Below are 27,882 nucleotides of genomic sequence, written 5' to 3' on the forward strand. Positions count from 1 at the left end.
GAAATTTCCCCTCCAACTAAACAGGGCCTATCATTTTGGATATTTTACTGTGAAAAGCCTGTAGGCTGAAAAAGTCTTTCTTCCTTGACAAATCCTCTTTGTAAGCAGCCTATTACAGAATTAAGTAAGAGAATTTCTAGCGTTCTCAACCTAACTCACATTTGGTTTTTGTACACCTGAATATGTGCTTGTGACAAGAGGCTTGCAATTTCTCCTAAGTATGGGGAAGATTAAGTTCGGGCTGCAGTTTTGAATGGCCACTAAAAAAAAAATTTAAAAAAATTACTATAATCTAAATATTTTTCTAGTCTGAGTCACAACAATGCAGGGAGAAAGTTCTAACTTGTTTTAATAATTGACCCATGTTTGTAAACATAAGTAAACCTTTTCAATAGCATTGGTGTTTTCCACTTCAAAAAGGCTTTAGTTTGTCTTGAATGTTACAATGTCAGGTACTACCTAACTGTAGCAGACTGGGTCACAGTCTTACAGAACCATTCATGCTTGCAATGACCTCCCTGAGAGCAGTTTCAGACCATTGTAATGCTGGAAATGACCTCTGAATACAGATTTATAGAGAATACATATAGAATTATACAGATTACGATAAATTCAGTGCTGAGGCCAAGTTTTATAACATACAGTATGGCAAAACAGACTACAAGAAAATATACACAGCATCAAGCATTATCCACTTTATTTAGAAACCAGTAAGCTTTCAGTTATCCTGAGATATTGCAAAAGGCTGTGTTGACATGGTAGACAGAAATAAAAGCACTTTCTTTCAGCTTTTTAATGATACTTTGTATCCCAAATTGCTGGTAATTTCATTTTTTATTATAAAGTTCCTTGCTTACAATTTCATTTGTAATTAATAATGACTACAATGCAACAATGGCTGCAGTGACTATATTTTAACGGTTGATGGCACCAATCACCTCAAGAAATTGCCTAGCTAAATGTTAGATTACATTCTTATATGTGAATGTTGTAGAATAATTTGATGGAAATCAAAACTCAAATGTCTAAACAACAAAAGCAGAAAAAATTTCTCTTCGGGAGACCACAGCATTTTTCTTGAATATGACACTCATTGTCAAAACCCTATCCTGTTCAGAATGCGTGTATGTGTGTTAATGCAGTGTGTGTACACAGATGTAAATTTTTCTATTTTACCATGCCACAGGCAAAAATTTTATTGGATTCAAAGATATAACACTTCAAACTCAGACAGGAAAATGTATATAGCTATACCCGGACATAAGCATTTAGCATGGTTTTCCAATATGCTAAGAACTGCAAACTCTTGTTTGGTTAAAAGGTTTCTAAACAGGTATAGAAGTGCCTTTACAAAAATGGTATTTTGTATTTTTATATTAATCCTTTCCTGATGTAACATGAGTAGGTTGAAACAAAATACGTACATTTAGATACAGAACCATAAAATATTCATCCTCCCTTAGGAGGCTGTATTTAATGAACAGCTACTAAAAACTAAGTTCACAGTGATGCTAAAGAGATGGACAAAACAAGTGGGAATCAAATAGTCTAAGGGGAACTTCGAAGATATTTACCTGGGTCTGGGATGGGAAGAGATGAAAGAAACTATGCTATTTACTCCTTTCTACAACAGCTGGTCAGTATTGTCTGCTCCAGGCATTCAAAAGTCTAGTGAATCCCCAGAGCTACTTTTTAAGAACTAATCTCATCTTTCACATCTCATTTTAAGACTTTTTAAAGGAAAAATGTGTCCTCTGTTGTCTGAGCTATCAGAGCTAAGGATTTGGGGATGCGGGCTACACTTCTGTCCCCTGCGACCACGAAGGGTAAGACTTACATTTCTTTTTAAATGAAATCCAAGATGACGATACCAGAACATGGCAGTGCCAAGAGTATCTTAAAACCAAACTTCTGGGCTATGAAATCGAAAAGAGCAAGGTTTCTTTCCTACGCGGGTGGGAAGGAGCCTCTCCCCCTGCCTGCGAGGCGAGGAGAAACCGTTGTGTGAGGATTGTGCCTGGCGGTAACTGTTGGGGGCGAGCCGCCAGCCTCCTCTCAGAGCACCTGGGGCACGACTGCAGGCACCCGCCATTCTGCAGCGGGAGCCGCGAACCAGAACAAAACCAGGGGGCGGGCGGCTCGTCCTCCAGCACCGTTCCGGGCTCCCCCGCGCGCTGCCCGTCCCGCGGAAAGGCGAGACGGCGCCCGGCCGAGGGAGGAACGCTTCGCCGCCCTTGCTTAAGATGGCGCCGCGGCTGCGGAGGGGCACTCCCTGCCTCCTGGCGCGGGGCGGTGGCGCTGTCGTCGCGGGCCGATGACGTCGGCGGGCTGTGCGGAGGGAGCCCGGGGATTCCCCCTGTTGTTGTCCTGGGGCCCGGCGGGATGGGAGGCCGGAGCGCGGGGCGGCGCGGCCGGCGCTGATGGCGGCTCGCTGGGCAGCCCGCTGGGCAGCCCGCGGCCCCGAGCTGGGGCCGGGGATGGATGAGTTCACCGTCCCTGCGGAGAAGAGCCGCCTCCTGGAGGGGAGCCGGGGCCGCATCGAGGGCTTGTTCGAGGTGCGGCTGGCCGTGCTGGGGGCGCAGGGGGACTGGCGGCCCGCGATCCCGCCGCCGGGCCCGCCGCCTGCCGCCGCCAGGATCTGGGTGCAGCTGGCGGGCGGTGGGAAGGCCGTGCGCAGCGCCAAGGTACGGGGGGCCGGGGGCAGGGCGGGAAGCGGCGCCCAGTCGTGTCGTTGGCGCCGCGGTCACCCGGACGGAGACCGGGGCCGCGTTTGCGTACCGAAAGGCCCCTCTCGCCCGGGGCACGGGCCGGGGCCGCTACGTGCGGGTAGGAGGAAGAAAGGGTGGGGAAAAAGTGCTTCACGAGGAAACAGAAACCGTCCTGCCCTGGCAAATAGGTGTGTTCCAGGTGCCAGGGTGTCTCCGGTGGTGTTGACAGAGCGTAGAGAATAAAGAGAAACGATTCAGCTGAGGAGTGCAAAGGTGATCGCTATTGCGGAGCGCGTTACGGTCACCACATTGTGAAATATTACTGCTGTCTGCCTGTAGCTGCCTGAGGCGTTTGACCACCTGTGAGAATGGGCCAATTTTGTTTTGAAGCGCGATTAAAATGTATCGCGCTCCTTTTTCTTCCCCGAGTCAAGAAATTCTTCGGAGGGGGTTGGGTGTTGCCATGTTTTACGGTTGCTTTACAGACTTAACTTATTCTGTGGCATTTAGTAGTAGCTTATTAGCAAAGCTCTCGCTAACAGCTTAACAGAGCTAGTATTTTCTTAGTGTAAAAGCTGGCAGATCAGACTGCTTCACCAATGTGTTTGCTGGAGCAGATAGCTTTCTTTTTAACCGAACACTAAACAAGTTAAAAGAGAGAGCCGTCTAGGCTGTTTGTGTCTCTGACTGTGGCGCTACTTGCTGTTGAAGTATCTTCACAGAATTATTTTGTTAAATCTCTTGTACAGCTAACGTTTGGGGGAGCTCAGCAGTAATGATGAAATTAATATTACTCATAGTGGACCTGGCAGCTATAGCTGTTTGAATCATGTGATGGGAACACTAGTGTGAGCGCTAGCTAGGCTGAAGGTAGCTTTCAAAACCAAAATCTCTGTATGTGGGCGTTTGTGTCTGTTTGTTTGTTTAAATACACATATGTATTAGTGGGGATCCTTAGCATGTATTTTGTGACTTAATTCACACGCTTGGCAGTCCACTTTCAAAAACTTGATTCCTTAACTGTGTAATGCCTAAGACTTATAAGGAAACTAGTATGAATGTTGAGGTTTTTGAATTATTTGACTCTGAAATTGACTCTAAACGAATTTGCTTGTATATTTGGGCTCAGAGACTTCAGAAACTGTTACATAACTATTCTTCTTCTCCAGGCAGCTGCAGTACAACTTTCTTTTTACCAGAAAATTAAAGCCTGAAACAAACAGCACAAGATTTGCATTTTCTAATTGCTGCTTTTCCTAATAACATACAAAATGTTTCCTACTCCAAATACTTTAAAGGGTATGGGAGACAGGACTTCCCTTACATGTAGACCAGTTTTCAGACCCTGTCTGGAGGGATTATTGACTAGAAAGTACGAACAATTGTGCATCTTTATTGTCTCCCTTTAAAAGGTTTTGTGATAACAATTTGTGTTTTAATTCATCAGTCACATGCAATGTATTCATTCTTCAGTGCTGTTTAGTAAATGTAAAAAAAAAAAAATCCCAGATTTTGAATATCCTTTTTTCTAATTATGTTATTGTCCTGTTGCTCTGCAAAAGCAGTCATATGATGACTAAGGCATGAAAAGTAATCCTGTGGATTTTGTTGCAGAAGCAGTTTGTGCTAATATGGTCTTGAAGCAGCCTGCCTTGATACCTGTGGTGATGTAACTCAAGAGATGATAGGAAGTGGTGTTATGTTATTCATTATCTTGTATTGGTTTTCAGTTCCATTTAAAAGAGAAGTTGAATTTCTGAAAGTCAAGAGAGATAATAAAATTTGGTATACTTGGGAGTCTGCAAATACGACTGCAGCTTAGAAACTGGTTTCACTACACTACAGAATTTTAAGCACAGAAAGAGACAGTTTGGGGAAAAATAATGCTACCTGAAAGAAGAAATAGTATACTGTATTGACAGAGTTCTGAACTCCAACACATTTAAAACAAGGTAGTATAGTGAATTTACCTATAGTAACTTCTAGGTGGCAGAAATAGCAATGGGAGGTTGTTTTTAAAAAAAAAACAACAACAACAACAAAAAACCCAAAACAAACAAACAAAAACTATTAAAAACCTGAACTTCTAGAACACAGAACTAGCTGGAGCCTGGAGTTTTCTCAGTTATTTGTCAGTATCATCTGCTTTTTCAAAACACTGAGTTTCAAAGCCTCATGTGGAAAGCTGGCTCGCTGTTGAGCTTTTTCAGTGTGATTTTCTTTGGTGTTACATACCCATTGCAAGTAGGTGCTCTGGCAGTTGTAGTTTTAAAATACAAATATTTTATTTGGTTAATAAGGGAATCTATCAGAGTCCAGATAGTGGTTTTGTCATTTGTTTGGTTTTAGCATTTTTTTTTCCATTGGGTATCTTTTAATGGACACTACTGTGGCTACTAGTTATGTTGTGCCATGCCACAGGATCAATGTCCTTGATTTATTAGTAGTAAGTATAGAATAAGTAACACATAATAACTACTTTAAAATATAGGATAGCCACTGCTGTGATGAGCCTTTGGAAATTTTCTTTAGAAACTGTTTTTAGAAGTCCAGTTTTATGGACTAGGTAAAATTCTCTAGTGCAAGGCATTTGTTCATGAAACGTATGTTCTCTTTGACCAAAGAATGGGGATGGGAAAATAAATATCTTTTGAGTTATCTTTTAAACTGTTTGAGCTACAACTTAAATACTCTGTTACTATCAGTTTCAAGTAAATTTATTTATAAATAGTAGGATATAAAACAAAGTTAGCCTTTTATGAGATCTATTAAAATACAGAAATCTGAAATTATTTTTAATCTTGATTATCTGGTTTACTGGCAGTATTTACTTTCTCACATTTCTTACGCTAAGTTGGCTTTATTTTCTAATGTACTTGTCCATTACTGACCTAACCAAAATTAATTTTATATATTAGCGTTTCACAAATACTCACTCTGCTGTCTTTTTCTCCTTCTAGGAGTATATTAAGGGACTCTGTGAACCTGAACTAGAAGAAAAGGAGTACTACCCAAAGGACATGCACTGCATCTTTGTTGGTGCACAGAGCCTGTTCCTCAACAGTCTTATTCAGGATACCTGTGCTGATATAACAGTGCTGGAAATAGGATTGCTCAGTATTAAGGGGGGTGCAGAAGCTGTTGTTATGGCTCAAAGTCACGTTCAGCAATTTGTGAAGCTTTTTGAGAATAATGAAAGCTTATTAAGCGATAATGAATCGGAGATTAAAAAGCAATTCAGACAATTTGTGGAAGCACATGCAGATAAATATACAATGGATTTACTGATTTTGCCTAGCTCACTAAAAAGAGAACTCCTAGCTCTCACACAAACTGAATGTTGTGAAGTGGAGAGCGGTATCATAGATCTTACAGGTTCTGAAAGCCCGACAGGGCTTTTACAAAACAAAGCTTCCAAAGTAATCGCTACAAACAGAGATGGAAGAACAGGTGGTGAGGAGGCAAGAAAGAATGCTGGGACACCTGTAACTGAGCTTACAAAGCAAATGGACACTGTGTTTTCTGATGCTCCTGAAACAAGTTTTGTTCCCATAAATGTTGTGCCTCCATTAGAGGCAGTGGTGCCTAAAGAAAGGCAGTCATGTAAAAGAAGATCTTCTGATGATGAGGAAAGGCTCCCTAAAAAGCAATTCTCTTTGGAGAATGATCAGGAAGTGAAATCTGCTTCACACAGTAATCCTTCAGACAGTGATGCAGTTATTGATCTGCTTTCAGATTGCTGCAGTGAATCAGATGATCCCAGTTATTGCCTTAAAGAAGGTGATGATATCAGTGAGGAAATGGAATATAAGATTCTTGTGAACTTTTTCAGAACAATGGGATATTCCCAAAATATTGTAGAAAAAGTTATTGGTATCCTAGGGCAATCTGTGGAACCATTAACATTGCTAGAAGAAATTGAAAAGGAAAATTTAAAATTTCAAAGAGAACATGAACAGTCACCTCAAAAGCCTCGAACTAACAATCCTCCTTTAGGAAGTAATGCAAATAATTCACAAAAGCTAGAAGACAAAGGCTTTTCTAGCAATAAAAGTCCACTTAAATCCAGTCATGCTTCAAAGGAGACAAAAAATGAATATCACAAAATAAGAGATTCACCAAGCATGCAAGTTGATGCAGAAGATAAAATGCATATGTTGGTATGCAAACCTGCTTCTCCTTCCAGTAAAAATTCAGCTATATGCAATGAGCAAAGAGACATTTATTGCCCTGGTAAGAATCGCAGTTCAAGGTCAAGTGATATAGAAACTGATGGTGTTGTAACTTTCAGCACTGTACAAGGTGGAGCTCTAAAAGATGTTGATTTTGTAGCGAGAGGGAGCTCAGATGTGCAGCGTATCTCAACTAAGACTAAAACTGCAGTTCAGCAAAAATCTGCAGGGCCCTCAACTGTACAGAATAGTCATCCTGCTTTTGAGGACCAATTAGGACACTGCAGCTCTTCTCAAGTGAGATCTCTCAACCAACGCCTTTCCCAAACCTCAAATTCTGAAAATCCTATCCCAGACCAAGTATTGTCTTCACAAATACATCCTTCAGATCCTGATAGAGAGACAGTGGGACCACACAGACATCATCCTGATCCTTCAGTGACTGGAGTTCAAAGATTTTTGGAATCTCTGAAAAAGCCATACAGACTGGAGTTGAAAAATGAACCTGGGAAACCATATTTAAAACACATCATTATTGATGGAAGCAACGTTGCAATTTCGTAAGTATTGTTCTTTTCAACTATCTCCTTATTAAAAGTTCATTGAACTTTTAATATGAAATAGGGACTAAGAGGTTGCTGTGGCATGTGTAAAGTTTTTGCTAGCTAGCTTTTTGGTGACCAACAGTCCATGTACACAGCAAGGTTTTTCAGCTACTGGTAATGGATGCATTGGTAAGTTATGGTAAGGCTTGATAATGAAAAATGATGTGAGATTGACAGTAGCCATTTTAATTTCCAAAGCATAGCAATTTTGATAGTTTTTATTCTCTGTTTAGTGACAGCATTCATTTTTATGACTGACTTGTTTGGAGTTATTCTTTGTTTAGATACTGTGCATAGAAGGAAATTCAGAAGTTTTTAGCAGGTGCAGTATATGACTCTTACTGCAGTACACAAATCCAGCTAGAACAGTGTGGTTGTGGGATATTCTATCATGAAACAGTTCTTGTAGCATTTACTCTTTGTTTTAAAAAAAATTACATAGTCTGAAGTTGAACAAATGCAATAACTGGTTAAAATAGAATAAGGAAAATCCTTGATTTTGACTTAAAAATTGGTTGGTAATTGCAATACTCTGGAAAATATTTTCTCTAAAGCCTTTTAAGACTTAGCTTTCCTGCTCTGGTAGAAATTTGTGAATTTGCAGAAAAGGTAGCTCAGATTTATGAAGCCCAAATACTAAAATAATCTGAAACAAACTTGAACAGAATAGGCAATGGAAACTAAAACTAGATATATGTTAGAGGTAGATGAGATCCTTGTTAGAAACAAGATGTTTCAAAATGAAAAGTGAATTAATTCTACAGCATTTCTTACTAGGCAGTGGTCAGATTTGAAGCCTGATTTGTGCCATTTCAGAGCAACCTACTTTGAATTACCAGTGCTCCAGCTCGCTGTAACACTTCAGTCAGAAGTAATTTCAGTGAGCTCTGCTGTTGCAAGCACTTTTATGCATGAAACTTAATTTGCTTTGCACGTACCTAACCAAGAAGTTGAGTTACCATCAACTTAAGTGTTTTGGTTTTTTACTTTTGCTCTTAGTGTCTTGTAATTTTAAAGTGGAGGTTCTTATATAGTAGTAATGTATTTGTTCTTTAACAATGTTACATATTAGTGCTTGAGTCCTGTTACTTTTTGCAAATGTAGGCATGCAACAAAAATATTCCATCTCCCTCCCCAAAACTTGCAGAACAGGGAACTGTGTGTATGTGTGCACACACCTCGTCTCCTATTCCTCCTGATATCTGAAAGAATGTATGCAAACAATAGTAGACAATTATAGGACTGTTGGATAATTTTAATAGATTGGCTGACAAGGCACCATGCAAACAAACCCTATGAAATGGGCACAGTTAATACTGAAAAGGTAAAAAAATCCCTTTCATTGACTGTGATGCAAGGATTTTCCATTATTGTAAATATTTTCTAATTCCTTTTTTTTCCAAATGTTTCTGTTGTAGACAACTTTGGAGGGCATTGCCAATTACAGTTTTCTTTTTTATTTTCTTTTTTTTAAGTTTATTATAACTAACTGGAATAGCAAAAATCAGTTAGAACCTATGTATCGTTAAAATTTTCTGCTTCACTTTGTTCATTTTAACATTTGTCTCATCAAAACTATCCTTGAATTGATTGCTGTTCTCTAGTCAGGAAGGGACTTGGATTTGTTCTTTTTATAGTAAGTAATTTTGGCAAGCACTCATGTCAGAAGGTTTTGTCAGTGTTTGCTATGGGGCTTTTTTGTAGTTTCAGAATATGAAAGTGAGCAATGACAAATGCAATATTTCTTCTTAATGAGGAAGTGGTAGTTTTTAAGAACAAACTGACTGACTGTTCTCCTGCTCCACTCATCAATGTAACAATAAGTAAGAGTAAACTTACTATGAGAACTTGCTATTTAAGATTTTTTTGGTGCATTCAGCGTTCCTTTGCTGAACACACGTAAACCCTTCCAAGTACAGAAATTAGTTTTCATTCTGAAACCATGCTGCCAGAACCAAAATGGAGTACTTTAAGCAAAACAATAGTAATTCTGAGAAAGATCATCTGTATCCCCAAAGTGGGAAAGATTAGGCCATTTAAGTTTTTCTTAAACACTTAAAATCTGTATTTTAAAATAGTTTAATCTTGGAGATTGGAAATCCTGAAGAGCCTCATCAGCTATATTATCTTGTATTTAGTTTAACTAATTCTTGATTAGGATATTTTCTAAGAATAGGCCAGACTACTACCAGTGATCCCATGAATTCTGTAGGATGCTCTTAGGCTGAGAAAAACACATCTGACTGGTTAAGATACCTCTATCATGTGTCATCTACTTCAAGCTGTTAGATGAAAGAGGCTTCCCAAAAGGATGGGCTTGAATGCTGTTTAGGGGAAGAAAATAAACTTTTCCCGGAAAAATTATGATGTTATGTACCATAAGAAAATAATGTCGAAGTCTGTCCTAAAATGAATTTAATGTTTCAGCTGACAGCTGGTACAGTTTCCCAGAAGTAACTATGTAAACACAGATCTGCATGTGCATGTACACACAATTGTGTTAATGGGGAAAAAAAATGGATGTATGCTCTGTGTTTCACAGAGATAGATAAAGATGCCCTTAGATATTGTTCTGCTGTGGTTATGAAAGATCTACTGTAGCTCCTAAACATTTCACCAAAATTCATGGACTAGCAAAACTTCCTCAATTGTTAGGGCTAATAAGTACTTCTAACTCCCTTTTCTCTGTAGTATGTATGAATTTTGCTTGAGAACAGAAATAATAAATTCTGTTGTTATTTTTGTGAAGTACTAGTAGAACTGTTAATATTATTTTAGCAGATTGGGGAATCAATCTTAACTTCTTTCCTTTATGTACAGTCCTAGCCTGATGATTTCTATTTTGATACCTTAGTATTTGCTGATAACTTACACAGACTACCAGATGATACCTTGAAATTCCAAGAGGTATAGTTCATTCAGAAATATTTCTGCTAATGTTTTAAACTTAATTCACATAAAAATATGTCTCACTTTGCCTGTTTTTTTGACAGGCCTCTTATGTATCCGCACATGTTCCTCCTAGATCACTATCTTTCCCCATTCAGAACAAAACATAATTTTTAAATATGATTAGCTTCAAATGCAGTTTAAGGACCTAGTAATACAGAAATGTTTACAGTTAGTCCAGAAAGTCTCTATAGCACAGACAAGGTGTCAAAAGTAAATCTAAGTAACTTCTTCTGTTTATGAGAAGCAATGTCAGAAGATTTCTTGACGTGTAACCTTTCCTACCAAGTGATCATTAATTGAAGAAGGTTATGATAACCCTTATAAATTGATTTCCCCAGGTTAAAGAGCCCAGAGCTAGTCCCTTTTGACTGGCAACAGTAAAACTTTTCTGGTCAATCTCTGGAAAATTAATTGAATTAATAGATTAAGTTTTTCTGTCATTTTATAGTCTTGCTAACTTTAAAGGGGAAGCCTGACTTGATCCATAACTTTTGACACTGCTTTAATTCAAGTACAGTGTTTTGTTACAGAAAATACAGTAAAGCAAACTTATTTTCTCATTGTTCAGACCTTGTTATTTAGAAAATAGTGATGTAAAAGTGCAAGTCACAACTGAGTCATAAGCTACCTTGAACTTTTTAAAATTATAATTATTTCCCAAATGTGTATTAGTGGAAGAGAAATGCAAATTGTTGGGGTCATGTAGAAAATAACAAATTCACCACATCCTCTTTGTCAATTTTTTTTTAATATGGAGAGATTTTTTTCTTCTGCATATTTCATCTATGGAGTTTTGTGTCTTTGTGGGGGTTTTGGGGGGTTTTTTGGGGGGTTTGTTTGTTTGGTTTTGTGTGGGGTTTGTTTGTTTTTTTTTTTAGGAACAACCAAATATATCTGAAACCGATGAATTAAAAGATGGTGAATAAACATCTGCTTATCTCTGGTGGCTGTGAGACTACTGTAGGCAGTGGTCTCCTAACTTTTTTTGATTGAGCACCCTGTGCTGGTTTTGGCTGGGGTAGAGTTAATTTTCTTCCTAGTAGCTGGTATGAGGCTATGTTTTGGAGTTGTGCTGAAAACAGTGTTGATAACACAGGGATGTCTTAGTTATTGCTGAGCAGTGCTTGCACAGAGTCAAGGCCTTTTCTGCTCCTCACCCCACCCCACCAGTGAGTGGGCTGGGGGTGCACAAGAAGTTGAGAGATGACACAGCCAGGACAGCTGACCCCAACTGCCCAAAGGGATATTCCAGACCATATGGCGTCATGCTCAGCATAGAAAGCTGGGGGAAGAAGCAGGAAGGGGGGGGACGTTTGGAGTGATGACTTTTGTCTTCCAAGTAACCATTACGTTTGATGGAGCCCTGCTTTCCTGGAGGTGGCTGAATACCTGCCTGCCGATGGGAAGGAGTGAATTAATTCTTTGTTTTGCTTTGCTTGCATGAGCAGCTTCTGCTTTCCCTATTAAACTGTCTTTATCTCAACCCACAAGTTTTCTCACTTTTACTCTTCTGATTCTCTCCCCCATCCCAGTGAGGGGGGGAGTGAACAAGCAACTGTGTGGTGCTTAGTCGCTGGCTGGGGTTAAACCACGACACACCCCTATCAGTAAAAAATTCTTGGAGCATGCACCCCCAATATATGTGTATTTATCAACTATATATGTGGATTACTGAAGTTCTAATATTTCCTTCATGCACCCCAATGGATTGTCTTGCACAGCAGCTGGGATGCACACACATGACATCAGGGTAGGGCATAGTAGCTGGGTGCCATTAACATACAGTCCCCAAATATGGTTATGTAACGCCTGCTGCTCAACCAAATCAAAACTGCTTATGAAAAGCAAAGGATAGAGAACTGCCTCAAAATAGCAGAACCATTGGGATATTTAAATGGCCTACTAAATAATCAATGCATGGGGGCCTGGGGGGTTTTTAATGTAGGTATTCTGGAGCTTCCTTCTGGCTAAATAAAGCCTCATTATTTTCTTACATCTTAGAAAGTGAAGAATTATTTTCAATTTTGCTTTGAATTGTTTTCAGTTTTACTTCTCAGTACCTTGAGGTTATGGACATGTGCTTCCATGCCTATGTTGGGGGTTTTTTTGACCCCTAAGTGTCATGTGTTTGGGGGGGAGGGGGGTTTAATTCATTGCCCACATGCTTGGACTAAGGCTGAATGGGCTTCCAAATCACTACTTGCTTTGTGTCTTAACTCTGGAAGACTGCAAGAAGCTGAAGAATTTTTCCTCTTCACAAGTGCAGCCTAGTAAAAATGGCACGTTGATCTATTAATTCAAGCTGTACCTTCAGTGTGCTTGTTGAATGAGAGAAAGTCCGGAGTTTACTTTAACTACTAACAATTATTTTTAAAAATTGCCCCTTTTTGTGTGCTGAAAACGGGCCTTTCAGGGCAGACTGAAATATCCAGATAGTTGTCAAGTAATTTTAAATTAAATTTTATTAAAATGTGGAAGAAACTCAGAATGAAAGAATAATTGGAGGGAATTATATCTTGCTAGAATTGTTTGTAAATAATGATATGTACTTTCCTTAATTTAGTTACAAAACCAAAGGGAAAATGTTACACGGGGAAAAAGGAAAGCAACCTGCTGTTTGGTGCTTTGTGCTGCTTATCATCATCTCTTGTTTAACTTCAGAAATACCTTTGTAGGGTCTTTACAGTTTTTTAAAGAACTGGGACAGCCAAAACCAGTATTTACAATGACACTTGGGGAACAGATGCAGTCTTTGAGATGTAGGTCTTGAAAAGACTGTGGTTTATTGCTGTCCTTCAGATGTTTACCTTGCTCAAATAAAGCATTTCATATTTCTGTTTTATCTAGCATGACGTTTATTCATATTATAGCTCACCTTAATTCTACATGTTATTTGGTAAAGTTAAATATATTGCTTCTATTTGCATACTTTTTTTTTTTAGTTGCTACAGAGCAAGAGTTTTTGATCATACAGGACAAATCAAGAGCTGCTGTTCTAGGCATCAAAACATTTAATAAACAGATAATACTCTGTGTAGTTCAGGTTTAAAGCTCTAAAACAGGAGAATGAACAAGTAGAGAAGGCATAATTTTCAACATGAACACTGAGACCTGTGCATCTCTTGAAGTCCAATTGAGAGGCATTAATACAGTGAAAGTAGTTTTTCAGTTTATTGAGTAGGATATCTAACTTAAAGTGGGGAGATGACTGCATTTTAAGTTTATGACCTAGAAGGTTTATGAGGGGTAACTCTTCTGTGGCAGTTGCATTCTTTTATTCGACTGCTCTTGGCATCAAGAACACTTAAGTTTATTAGGGCAAGTGTGGCATAGGATTTTTTTTTTTTCTCCAGAAACTCTGTTAATAAGTCAGATTTTTTTTTCCCTTTTATAGTTCAGATGTAACTTACTTATTTTTATGCCTTTCTACATAAAACATTCCTCTCCAAATTCAGAGAACCTTAATAAGTTTATATTTTGATACATTTATTTTAAAATTAGTTTACAAAATTGGAAAAGGCTACATGAAGGCTACTAAAGGCTGAGTTTCACTGTAAATATTTCCATGGAGATGTTTTAAAGAATGCTTTGTTCAGAAGATTTCCTGGTAGGTTAAACTAGGGGTTTAAAGATAAGATTCCATTCAAAACTAATAAGACTTACTATTAGGCTTATAATATACAGTTGCACATCAATTAGGAGACTGGTTTAAAATATTAATACGACTTGATCACTTACTGTTATGAGAAGCACTTTGTAGTGACTTAACATCTAACTCAAAACATTGAGTATGTACTACTTTGTAAGAAGTGCTTTGCCTGTTCGTGCCATCAGTTCTGAATCAGTGTGTCTTCTCTAACTAAGTATATCTTTCTTTTGTCTAAGTGTAGCCTCTAATCTATGAAAATGCCAGGGGAAAAGTGTCTGAATGAAAACTGGATTTAGCCTTATTAAGGTGCTAACAGTTGTTTTGTAGGAATTTATTCTAGAGGTATTTTTTATTCTGTCTTCTGTGCTTTATTTTAAGATTCTTCTTTCATTATTCTCCTGAAGCTCAGTTCCCAGAATCTGGTTAGACAGTTAATTGCTAAAGGAGGACTTCCTGCCATGTGTTAAATGGGCATATAGGATCCCTGGGATAATTCAGATTGAGAGGGACCTCACAAGGTCATCAACTCCAATCTCTGTATCACTCATTTTGGGCACTTGCTGATAGTCACTTAACTGAGTTGTAAAAACAGGGAACGAACATCTTATATTTTTAAATGGGGGAAAAAATAAAATTGCCACTAAAATACAGTGTTTTGAAAATCTTCAAAGAAATTTTATTATTTTGCTTCAAAACAGTAGCTCAGATTGTTGAAATGCAGGGAGAGGAGGCCCTAATATCTTAGATTATCAGATAACTTCTCAGATGTAATCCTCAGAAACCAGTTGAACCAAAGGTGTTCTATTTTGCAGTGGGACTATATTTGGAACTACCACAATATTGGATTATATTCGCTTATAATCAATAGATTTCGGAAACTATCTGTCATGGTTTAACCTGTCAGGCAGCTAAACACCATACAGCTGTTTGCTCACTCCCCCACAGGTGGGATGGGGGAGAGAGTTGGAAAAAAGGTAAAACTCGTGGGTTGAAATAAAGACAATTTAATAGGACAGAAAAGGAAGGGAAAATCATAATAACGATAAAAGAATATACAACCCAGTGATGCACAATGCAATTGCTCACCACCTGCTGACCGATACCCAGCCAGCCCCCAAGCAGTGGCTGTGCCCCCCCAGCCAACTCCCCCCAGTTTTTTTGTTCAGCATGGTGTCATATGGTCTGGAATATCCCTTTGGGCAGTTTGGGTCAGGTGTCCAGGCTGTGTCCCCTCCCAGCTTCTTGTGCACCTCCAGCCTCCTCGCCGGCAGGCAGTATAAGAAGCTGAAAAGTCCTTGACTTAGTGTAAGCACTGCTTAGCAACAACTAAAACATCAGTGTGTTATCAACATTATTCTCATCCTAAATCCAGAACGCAGTACGCAGCTACTAGGAAGAAAGTTAACTATCCCAGGACAGCATCACTATTGGCCTCTTTTTAAAGCTAAACCCACTTCTAGTTACTCAAATATTGTTGTGCCCACTAAACTGAAAGGAAACTGAGCTATAAAGTTGCAAAGTGATGTTTCTTTTCTATTCTTTTGCTGAAGATCTCTTTCCATGTATAAGATTCCTCATCGATAACATCCATCTACCTTTTATTTTGATGAGGCTGTATGTGTAACTTCCAGCTTCGCTTTGCAAGGTTTTGTTCCATTTTCTTTGTATTCATACTATTAAATTTAATCTCCCTTCTGTTTCCTTCATCCCCAGTCATGGTCTAAGGAAATTCTTCTCCTGTCGAGGAATTGCAATAGCTGTTGACTACTTTTGGAAACGTGGCCACAGAAATATTACCGTATTCGTTCCACAGTGGAGAACAAGACGTGATCCTTCCATTACAGGTGAGGGAAATAGTTCCCTAAGGTTTTCTTTATTGAACTAAATTGTAACTATTTCTTTGGATACTTCTGTGAAGAATGAATGGAGAAGCAATACTTCATAAAACATTAAGCATGAGCAGTCTGGCTGCTCAGCATGAGTAATTGGGTTTCCGTATACAATGGGAGACACTCTGAAATGCTGTTTAGGCTAACTGGTGTGCCATAAGTGGGGGCCTTTTTGTTTGGTTTGCTTTTTGTTTGCTCTTTAATTTCTAGTTTCAAGCTCTTCCTCCCCATTTTTATAATATTAGCAATTCTTCAGCTATCAATATGTTATTTCTGTAGATTAATAGGTACAAAAATAGCCTATCTTCTCTGCTAACTTCATCTCAGGTTAATTGTCAAATCTATAAATAGCTTAGAAGAAAGCTTTGGTTTTTAAGAACAGTTGTTTCATGTTTTAACAGAGCAGGATTTCTTAACACAGCTCCAGGATGTTGGAATATTGTCTTTAACCCCTGCAAGGATGGTTTTAGGAGCAAGAATTGCTGCTCATGATGACAGGTACGGAATATATATAGTTTTAAAGTCTTTTTGAACATCTGACTAATAGTTGTAAAAGCTTAATACTTCATAAGCAGTAGCATTAGCTAGTTCTTCAACCTGTGTAGACACAGAGCTATGCATCTAACTTAAGACTGAGCTCTGTTACGTTATTTTACTGTCCTAAGAAACGTTTTAATAAGTAATTCGCTAATAATATTGTACGTACTGTTTCCAGAAATTTATGGAAAGTGGCAAATTTACATGGCAATTTTAACCAAAAAGGAAAAAGAGTTAATCCATTTCAAATGTCACCACTTGCATTGAGGAAGAAATCAGTCTTTTAGTAATGTTTTTATGCTTTTCTGATCATCAGTCTATCCCTGAATTGTCTTTTATATTTGGGGAGCACTAGCATAAATCAGATCAGATACTATTTTGTTCCTTTTTTTTTTTCCTCGATGCCATTGTGGCATAAAGACACAATAGATGTGTATTTGGAGCAGTGTATTTGTAATGATGCATAGGCTAGTAAATTTCCAAGTTAATTTAAGCACCAAAGTTCAACTTCAAAATGTGGGGATCATCTTTCACTGAACAACAGTAAGCTTTAGGGTTTTTTGTTGGGTGTTGGGGGAGTTTCCTAGTGCTTTCGTTGCCATTGCCAAATTTTCCCAGTCTTGATACATGGTTAAAAGCACATGCTGCTTAAGTTTTTTTCCACAACCAGCTTTTCTAATTCTGCATGGATGAGCAGTTTGCAGCATTGAAATTGTGTTTTGCAGCTAGCTACAGTTCACTGGATTTCAGTTTCTTCCTTCCTACTAATAATCATTCATACTTTATTTTTCTGACTACAAAATTGTCAGGTTTTTGCATCATGGGCATGCCTGGTTTTGTTGGGTTGCGCAGTCACGTACCGGATTGCAGAACTTGATACACAAAAGATATATCAAGTAGCGTGCACTTAATTTATCTTCCTTGTTAAAATACAGCAACACTGATCTCTTAAACAATAATGTTGTAGCAAAAAGAATGTAGAAGGCAGCCAAGTTGGCATTGTTTACACACTAATATTTTATATATGCCCAGCATTTCATATAAAATGCTATGTAGGTGCAGTATTTACAGTTGAGATTACTGTGGAAATGAGTGTTGTGCTAATGTATTTGCACTTTTGTTATCCCACACCTGTTAAACTACACTTTTGTCAAAAATGTACACATTTCTTTAAAAAAACACCATCCATTATTCTTTGCTAAAATAGTTTCAAATGGCAAAAAGCTTGTTTTCAGACAGATTAAAAAAAATCATGGGATTTTTATAATAAATGGATAGTTGCCTTTTGTCATAATTTATTTAACAACAAAATAGTAGCATCACTCTTTGTTAACAAGTGTTGACAGAGCAAAAAACTAACATGCATAACACTGTCTTGCAGAACACAGACATTAATGCTAGGCAAAAAAGTATATAGAAATAAGTTTGCGTTGGAATGTGTAATAAATACTGTACTCTCTTGTAAGGCAAACCATTTACCTCTACAAATATTTTGGAATCTGATAAGCCCATGGGTTTTGGAGAGTTTTATTCGTGGGGGTTTTTAAATGGAAAAAAAGCCTCCCATGAAGACTGCTGCACTAAATAAATGCATGCTACTTAAAACATTGTTTAAAGTTATGTGGTGAGTCAAAACAGAGTAATTTCCTGGTATCAAAGTGGTTGTTTTAATGCAAATAGATTACTCTTGGATGGTGAAAAGTTTAGTTTTCTAGATATTTGGACAGTTTTCAGCAAAGCATACTATCTTAACGGTCTTTGAAATTAATTTTACAGGTTTTTATTACATCTTGCTGATAAAACTGGAGGTGTTATTGTGACTAATGATAACTTCAGAGAATTTGTGACAGAGTCACTTGCCTGGAGAGAAATTATTCAAAAAAGGTAATCACTCAATTTCTATGAAAGCTTAAAAGGATGTCTGTCCTTACAGTTGTGGGCACTCTAATTCATGTGGGGTTTTTTATTTTTAATTAATCTGTCATGCAATTCTGGTAGAGCCCAACAAAGTCCTGTGTTTTTCACCACTTTGATTCATGGCCTTATAATCACGTGTTGAGTAGTCTAATGTCCCTATTATTCATACATTCTCTAATGTAAGTCTGTTAATTGCTAACATAAATAGGAGCTTGGTGTAGCAGCCAAGCTGTATCACTTCTGAAGCTCGATGTTAGATCCTGTTAGAGTATACGCTTTGTGGTCCATTCTCACAAGCTTTCTTGTTTTACATTTCATTTCTTCAAGGAGACATGATAGCTGATGCAGACATACAGTGTCACTTTTAAGGTTTCAGAATCAATCAGTCTTTACTGTAGTACAGCAAATCGGCATAGCTAAACAAAATAATGAACACTTGCAACGTATCCCTGTAGCCATTTCCCTGCAATTGTTGAGTGTCCTTTGGGTTTAGCTATGTTCACTTAGCTATCAAATATCCCTGCTTCAGCTTTTGGATTCTCTAAATTATAGTTTCTCCTGTGCAACTGATTTCTTTGTTTGGTTCCTTTGGTTTTTTGTTTTGTTTTGTTTCCCTCCCCCCTCCAGTTAAATCAGGTCATTTTACTATTAAGGTATGATCTTCTATTGCCCAAATTTCCCACTAATTCCTCAGAGTCTCCCTGACATCTTCTGAGGGTACATCTGCTGCAGTGACTGGGGTCTGTGTAGGCCTGATGAAATAAATAATTGAAAACTGTCTCAGGTTCTCACAATATAGCTGGGAGAAAATGGAATTGATGTTGGCTAATCGTGTAGGTATTTACACTATTTCTTGAGTGAATTCTACCCAAGTCAGGTTCTGTTCTCCTGTAGAACTTTAGGAAGAATACTTAGCACATCATTCTGAGTCTGTGGTTTTTTAAGAGCTTGCGTTAACATCTGCTATTAGTTTTACTTCTGGGGAAATTCCACTATACCAAATTGTCTCCTCACAAACAAATTTTAGTTGAACTGATTCCCTTTAATGCAGATTTCCCTCTGTCCCAAAATTATTCCAGAAAAAAAGCTTCTTTGTGTCTTACCTGTGAACAGCTAATGCTATGTTTGCTAGTTGTGTGGCTTTCTGATAACATATGCATTTTAGCTATGTGGTTGAAGATCCTTATAAGGAAGGGGAGTTTGAACAATCGGAAAATCTCCTCTAATCACCTAGAAAATTCCACGCTGGTCTCTTTGCAAAAATTAGCAGTCATCCAACAATTGCTGTTAAAACAAACAAACAAACAAAAAAACCAAAAAACAACTCGGTGTTCTGCAGTGCAGTGGGAACAATTTACATAAGCTCCCATTAAACTATTTTGACAGTGAATGCTGGTTGTGTCTAAAATGGGTTAGTAGTTAAGTTTCAGTGACTCCCGATATGGTGTGAAGTGTCTGCTCTAAGGCAACTTGTCCTATGCTACAGAGGTGAAGGGCAGTGAGGGTGTAATACATTGTTAGTAAATAATGTTGAAAGAACTCTCTTGCAGGTTGCTCCAGTACACTTTTGCTGGTGACATATTTATGGTTCCTGATGATCCTTTGGGAAGAAATGGACCTAGATTAGATGACTTCCTTCGAAGTGAAGGCTGTTCTAGGTACAAGCACTGTTTTCACTTTTGTTTGAGACAGTTACGATTTCAAATGTGAAATAAACTGTTTTTCTGGTTCACTTGAACACTTCTTTAGATCTATATGGAAAAGGTACAGTAAAATTAAGCAAGAACATCGTAGTAGGATGTAGTAGCTTAACAAAAACGTGTTTTTCCCATTACTTCAGTCTTTTCAGAAACTGCTGGTGACATTTGCATCTAATCAAGTTCTCTCTCAGAACTAAGATAAGCAAGACAATAACTTCCTCTGAGGTTTCATTGTGGTGGCTTTCATACAAAGGTGGTCCAAACTGTGTTAACATTGCACAAAGCTGCCAGTGTTTTGGGTATGTGGTAGCCTGGTATCCTGTTAATTACAGTGATGTTATTTAAAACACCTGGGTTGATCATTTATTCATAGTGGGACAATAGGTGCTACAAAAGAAACGCTCTACACTTATTCTTTGTCACAGCAGAGGCATTTCACTTCACACTTGAGGGTACTGTACTGATAATAAAACAATTTTTGAGAGGCATTGTTATTAAATGCATTTGTATTTGATTCATAATTTTAAATATTAATAAACATATATTGCTCCGTTAAGATCATTGTACTTTTTCAATGTGCATATATTCAAAGTATGAATTTGCTTTGTATTAACTACCAAGACTAGAGAATGGGTTTGCTCTTTTGCACAAGAAAATAAGCTGCTCTCTCTTCTTCTTTCACCAGCTTAGGAATTATAAATGCCAATGATAGTGAGGAGTATTGAGATAGCTTTTTAGAAACAACTAAGGTAAATAAAATTAGCAATACAAAAGGCAAGCTATACTTAAGGGTTAATACAAAGAATAAGCAGGAATCTCAGCTATTGGAAACAATGGAGGAAAGTGAGACATGTATACCAGTAGGTCACAGGTTGATTTGAAAATAAGCATGTAATGTCAACATGAAAGAAGCAAGTGCAGTTCTAGAACTTCAATAAGAAATGCTAAGAAAGTGTGCAAGCTCTAATATAAAACCCTTATGAGATGTCATTTGGAACACTGTGTTTTAGCTGCCTGTGTCCAAGAAAAATAAAGTGAAAACAGAGTGTTCTGAGAGGTGACTGTGATGATTGTAGGAATGGAAAGAGATTCTTTTGAGAAGGCTCTAGAAGAGCTTGTTTTCCTATCTGTAAACTTGGAACTGGAACTAGGCTTTGGTTTTGGGAGGGGTTAATACAGAGAAAAGGTGCCAGTGTGAAGAGTTAATTTTGTTCCTTCCCTGAGACTTTTCTATTTGAGTTAAATGATGCAGAAAGCATAAATGGTACCAGGAATAAGGTCAGAAACTAGAAGGATCTCTCGAGCAATTAGAGATAGCCTTTCCATGTTGAGTAGTGGGAGGTGTCATAACTTGAATGCTTTTAAAACAGAGCTTTGTAATTTAGGTACTGTTTCCCTCAGTGGTAGGAGAATGGACTGTAACATGAGTTCCAGTTCACATTTCTGCATTAACTGGTGGCATCTGAAGTAGACTTGACCCTAAATTTTGTAGTGCTAGCAGTTTGGAGTTTTCAAAGTCTGAAATGAAATCTCAATAATTAAGGAAGAATATTCAGATCCTGAAATTGCTTAAAAACTTCATTGCTCCATTAAGGATATCATATGAGGGAAACAAGGCCTTGATCTAAATGTGAGCACAGCTCACAGTCATGAGCAAAAGTAGATGAGGAATAGTCTTGTGGAGCATATGGAAGCCCCTTTGGACTGTCAGTATTTTCACATGTTCTGAGTCAGTGTACATGTGTTCAATGTATCTTTTTATCTATTTAGCTCAATAATACTGATGTTGATACTTCCATAAAAAAGCTTTGACTGTTGCTGTATTCTGCCAAGTAAAGTACTCACAACATATTGGAACTAGTCCTAGATAATGTTAGTTAATGTTGTTAGTCGTGCCAGGTTCAAATTGAAAACTGTTACACCTACTGTTTTGTTTCCCTTTTAAAAAATGCCTATCATTTTATTCCAATCAGTAACTAGCTGAGCAGCAGTGAAGTATAGGAGTTATACACATTTTTCTTTTCTGTGTTTGTACAGAGACAGCTAGCATCTCCTTTACCTTAATTTAATCAAAACTTTTATTTTGTTTCGTAGAGATTTTCGGTCAGCACAAAAGGCTCTACAGAGCAGTGGACGATATTCTTCCGAGACACCTTTCTTCGTGCCAGTCCCCAAACCAACCAATAGCAGTCGACAGCCTAAAAACAGAGTACATGGGGATCGCTCATCAACATGGCTTCCACTGGAAAAAAACATACAGGCTTGTCTAGCAATTCCACCACAGAGATCTGCCTCAGAAACAGTACAGCTAAGAGAAGCCCTGATAAAAATTTTTCCTGATTATGAGCAAAGACAGAAGATTGATCAAATACTAGCTGATCATCCATTCATGAGAGATCTTAATGCACTGTCTGCTATGGTGCTTGACTGAATATTATACAAGGTTTTTATATCACAACTGATCTAACTAACTTTGAATATCAATGTGAAGAAAAAAGTTGCTCTGTTATGTTACTTTGTGAATATTCAGAACCTAATTTTATTTGTATAAACAAAGATATTTTTTGTGTATGTTCTGTTGCTAATAGATGCCAGTTTTTGGTAAATTAAAAACTGCTGCTACTACAGATTTGTAGTAATATTTTCTATGAAAAAAACAAATCTTCTGCTTCACTTGAATTGCTTATTAAAGCAGTAGCAGTTCTAAAGAACTGTTACCACTTTAAATAGTGTGTTAGCACTTTTTAAAACCCCTTTCCTCAAAAGGGAAAGATCATGTCAGAGGCTTAAAAGTGACTCTTACAGCTTCAGATATATTTTCCAGATGCACACGTAACATACTATAACATAAGCCATGCACCTGTCAGATATCATTGTTGGTGTTTGTATCTAGAATATAGATACTCTTAGAAAACCTATGCTCTACTAGTACCTCCTTCACTTAATGAACTTTGAAATATTTCTCCATGGAAATAAAATAGACCCTTTTAATATTTTCAGATACGAAGACTTCTACATAGTGTATATGTGAACCTGCTTTCCTTAAGCCTGCATCGTGGATTTTGGAAATAGGCTATACTCCTAAAGGTCTATGGACAGCAGTTTGAAGATCCCTGTATGGGAGCAGTGAATGTTCGGTGTGTTGTTGAAGTACTGTCACAAGGTGGCGTTATGCATCTGTTGCTTTGTAATGATCAACAGGAAGGCTTCTGACATATTGTGAAGTGCTCGTTCTTACGTAAAGAAAGATTAAATGCAAGACAGATAACAGTAACTGTAAGAGTGTTATGGATAAAATTGTATATTATATTAATAACTTATGGATACTAAACAGCCTTCTAGTATTACAGGCAGCTAAGAAGCTTTGTATATATGGGTAAAATCTTAGTGCCCATGGAATGAAAACCAAGAAAATCCATTTGCCTGTTCATCCAGGTTGAGAGACACTATGCTAGAGTAGCTAGGAGAGGGAAGGTTTCAATTAGGGTAAATTCACAACTCTCCTCAATAGAAGATATTTGTAATGCTTTAAAAGATCTGTGATACCTACATTGGTTTTTAGATTGGAAATTCTTTTGACTATCAGTACTCCTTCAGAATAATTTTACTATCTTTAACAATCTGCACTGTTACCTGTTTGTCTTTGCCCTGCCTGTTCTAAATCTGAATGCTGTGATAAGCTATTAAGAGAATGCAATGCTGTTTATATAGAAATGGCATGCTATCTTGCATGGAGCTAATATGCTGCAGTTAACAGTCAGCTCCACCCCTTTAAATCTGTTCTGGGGTTTATCCCAAAAGTGAGGTGGAAAAAGAGGAACATAATTTATGGAAGTTGACCAATAGGACCTCTTTCAAGAGCAGGAGCAAAGTGAAGATTACTGTGTGTCTGTGCCTCTGCACGTGTGTAAGTCTGTTATACCTTCCTTTTAACTGGTTTCTGATGCTAAGTGTTCACATTAGTAAAATCAAATTAGACTGTAAAGAAAATATGGGCTACAGAGCCCATGTTAAACTTCTGACATACTGAGCCTTACCCTAAAGCATAAGAATAGTGGCTTTCTCTCTAGTAGGCATTCCCTGGGTTCTGAAATCACTCTGCTTAAATGCAAAAGAGCTGAAATATACTGAGGAAATGAGGGTGTTGAAAGTCTGTCTTCTTTCTTGGCTCTTTCGCATGTATTGTGAAGTCAGAAACAGAAGGTAAAGTCTTGCTCTTCCCTCAACAGGAGCAAAGTGAAAGATGATTGCAGCAAGAGCAAAATAAAAGTATTAGGAACAGTTATTACAGCATCTCAAAAATACAAGTGAGGATGAAGAAGGGTTTTGAATATGTTTTCGGCATCCAAATAGACAAATCTTAGGGATTTTTTTCTGTATAAATGAGAGGGCAATTCTTTAGTCAGGTGGGCAGAGTCATTCTGACCAGCACGTGTTTGCCAAGAAGCAGTGCTTACCTACTAAGTGCTATGTGATCACCAAGTTCTGTCCCCATAAAAACTTAGGCAGGTTCCTAAAGTCTGTTGTCACTGATTGGAGTTGGTATCATTTTAATAAGTAGTAAGGGAATAAATTATGTCCAGTGAAGGGCTTTTCCTTAACAGGGATAGTATCCCAAGGAGGACAGTGGTGGTGAATTGGATAATTCTGCTTAGTTCTGCATTGGAGTGAGACACAGGAACTTTGGGTCAGCTTCTTAATTCCTAATAAGCTCTTCTAGAGGCCATCAGGAGAATCAAGGAAATGGGGCAAGAGCAATACAAACTATTCCATGTCTCCTTTGCATATTAGTATACTCAAAACCGAAACCAACTGTGCAGTACAGAAGTACAGATAAGGACATACAGTTTTGTTTTAATTTGTTTGTCACAAGGAAGGAAGAAGATAAGAATTGGAGTATGTCACTGCAGGGGCAGCAAAAGATAAGTACCATGTTGATTACTACCTAGTGTGGGAGATACGGTGAAGTATGTAAACCCTTCACTAGCTAGCAGTGAATTAGGGAACTATATTAATACTAGTAAACGCTGATGTGCTGTTCACTTCTATGCTAAACATCCAATTTGAGAGGAATTAGAGGAACGTAGCATCAAGTGTTTGACAGAGTAGTAGCTGATTACTTTTGCATGACACAAGAAGCCTAGCTGGGAATAGTAGCTATCTAAAACCTGTAATGTTACTACTTTTTCCCAGTTAGAGGACAGACTTGACAAATTGATTTTGATGGCAGAAGCTTGTTGCTGGACATTAAAGCAAGCTGTCACAGCTAAAATTCATGTAGAATGATACCAAGTGAGGCCAAAGGTTCTTTGTTTTCTATTTTTCTTTTTTTAGGTTCTATTGTCCCTTCAGCTTTGAGTTTTAAACACTGCCTCTGTTAACGGGGAAGATGACAAACATAACCAGTATGGTCTGAATTTTCCTTGAGGGAAATGGGTGGAGCTGTTGTAATGCTATGCCATATGGTGGAGGAACACCCAGGGTGACAGCTCAACTGCACTTAGAACAAAACCATCAGTGTCTTTCAGTTTTGTTTTCACTTGTTCTTAGTTCCCTATTAGCCTACTTAGCGTAAGTATGGCTGTTCATAAAGTCCATAAACAGCCTCTTTCAGTGCACAACACAACTAGCACTGCATGAAGCGCAGCAACTGAGAAAGCTTTCTTGGACCCAACAGAACAAGTTTTTTGTTTGGATTTTTTTTTAATGGTAAAGAAAATATGCTTTTTTATGCAAGAAAGTTGGTCTGTGATTCTCCTTTTATCAGCTGTACAAAGTGCTCAGAGTGACCTTTCCTCAGAGCAGAGGAAAAGGTCAAGTCTAAGTCCGAATGTAGCCAGAATGTTCCTGATCCCTGGAATAAACTAATTTTCTGTGAGATGGTATATATCGCCAATACAGCTTTCAATTTCTTGGAATTTCCACTGAAATGGGAAGATAAAGGACTATTTCTTTGATGTTGCTCAGAATTTCCCTGTTGTCTAGAATAAGATATTCATAATTCTAGGTAGATAACAACTACTTTTACCTGAACAGAACAGCCCTGAGTTTACCCATGATAGTAAAAAAGTGCCAAGACACAGCAATAAGCAACAAAAACCCCCAAATCCTGGATATATGTATGATCTCCTAGCTCCATACTAAAACAATAAAATATCATAATCGCCTGAGTGCCTTCAAGTAGTTGTCTGTGTGATAACTAGTGTGTAACTGTGGTCTAGTTCTGCTATGATCCTTGTGTAGCAAACTGTAATTCAGATACCCGAGGCACTCTGGATTTGTCAGTTTGGGACCAGCAGGATCCAGCTCTAAGCAATTATTGTAGAGCTCTCTACTCTGCTTCCTGCGTTGCTCCTGATCCCAGACAGCTCACACTTCAGATGTATTATTGGGTTCTGTGCTGGAAAAAGAAGCATACAGTGAGTGACATGGTTTTGCAAGCAAGTCATGCACTGATGGTGAGCCTGAACTTGTCATTCCTGCTGGACCTGAGCTAATGCCATGAAGCGTCTTTGTACTGTGTTTCCCAGTGTGTCCCATAATGTGGTATTTGGGCTTTTTTTTCCTACCAGTGTTAATGTCTTGTGTGTTCCAGGCACCTTTCCCATCATCTTGGAAGAGAAAGTTGACTGAACCTAAGAGAAAAAACACATTAGTTTAAAAATATGAAATATACTGTTGTATTTATTGCAAAATACTATTTCCTAATGCTAACTTGTATGAAGAAAGAAAAATATGAAAAATTGTCAAAATACTGTGATATGTGGGAAAGCTGTTCTTCACTGAAAAAAGTTAAAATGAAAACCTTAATATGAGTAGGTAAAAATCTCTAGGAAGAGACTGTGACAGAACTGAACAAGCTTTTTCCACACAGTCACAGAGGAGCATTACATAGGTCCATTCACAAGTTTGCTGAGGACAAGACAGTGCCTATTGGCAGCAGGTAACACACTGGGTATACGGCAAGTGCCCACGTGTTCTTTTTGCCTATGAAAAAATACTAATTGATTAATGATAAGCTAACAACGTAATTGTAAATTGCAAATTGCCTTTTGTTTAACACAGAAAATGAGCACGCAGAGGGTCAATTTGTAGCATGAATATTACTACATAATTCCCATTCTTTTTATAGATGGATCTGAGACAATGCTTAGATTTTAATGGGTGGAAAACATGGAAGAAAAGGGCCTTGACATGAGGAACTACAGACTTGCCAGGAAGAGTATTTGATGAGTATCTCTTTTCTTAACAACCAAAATATTCCACACAGATGGCCAGCATAACCATTCCCGTTTTTCAAACAGAGACACCGAGGCACAAGAAAGAACCAACTTGCTTACAACTGCTCAGTATGGCGGATGGAAGTGGTGACCAAGCTCCCAAGTCTCACTGCAGCAACGAGCTCCTTGGTAAATCCCTCCTCATCCCACTAGGACATCTATCCTGTATAGGCAGATGTCCAGGGCTGACGTGAAGATTTTTCTCAGCTGGCTCCAGCATCATCCACCCTACAACCAGCACCACAATAGCCCTGCTGCTGTGGCAAATGAGACCTCTGAGAGCATCCATCTTGTTTCACCTCAGGTGAGCCGTGGCAGGGATGGAGGGAAAAGGGACGTGAGGAAACGGGAAGGTTGGGAGGGTGGCTGGTGGCTGACAGTGCTTAAGGGAAGGCTTTGTGAGCTTGTGTGGTGGCCCAGGCAGCAACTGTGCTGGTTTTCTGTGCCTTGGAATAATTTTGCAGCTGAAACAG

General features: G+C 38.2%; 1 protein-coding gene across 1 annotated transcript; it reads left to right on the top strand.

Annotated features, from left to right (window-relative positions):
- The first annotated feature begins 2,314 nt into the window (after positions 1-2,314).
- N4BP1 (NEDD4 binding protein 1) lies at positions 2,315-26,430 on the top strand. The gene is made up of 7 exons (XM_075510664.1): positions 2,315-2,684; positions 5,669-7,440; positions 15,800-15,930; positions 16,377-16,473; positions 18,289-18,396; positions 19,980-20,087; positions 22,224-26,430. The coding sequence occupies exons 1-7, from the start codon at positions 2,421-2,423 to the stop codon at positions 22,558-22,560; spliced, it is 2,817 nt and encodes a 938-aa protein (XP_075366779.1). The 5' UTR covers positions 2,315-2,420; the 3' UTR covers positions 22,561-26,430.
- Positions 26,431-27,882: the final 1,452 nt, after the last annotated feature.

This window comes from Mycteria americana, chromosome 8 (genome assembly GCF_035582795.1).
Source record: "Mycteria americana isolate JAX WOST 10 ecotype Jacksonville Zoo and Gardens chromosome 8, USCA_MyAme_1.0, whole genome shotgun sequence".
Classification (NCBI taxonomy): Eukaryota; Metazoa; Chordata; class Aves; order Ciconiiformes; family Ciconiidae; genus Mycteria; species Mycteria americana.

Excerpts from the sequence above, each read along its gene's own strand:
- N4BP1 (XM_075510664.1), top strand. The coding sequence starts at position 2,421 with ATGGCGGCTCGCTGGGCAGCCCGCTGGGCAGCCCGCGGCCCCGAGCTG. Across the intron at positions 7,441-15,799 it reads GGAAGCAACGTTGCAATTTC|TCATGGTCTAAGGAAATTCT; the intron begins GTAAGTATTGTT and ends CTTCATCCCCAG. Across the intron at positions 15,931-16,376 it reads ACGTGATCCTTCCATTACAG|AGCAGGATTTCTTAACACAG; the intron begins GTGAGGGAAATA and ends ATGTTTTAACAG.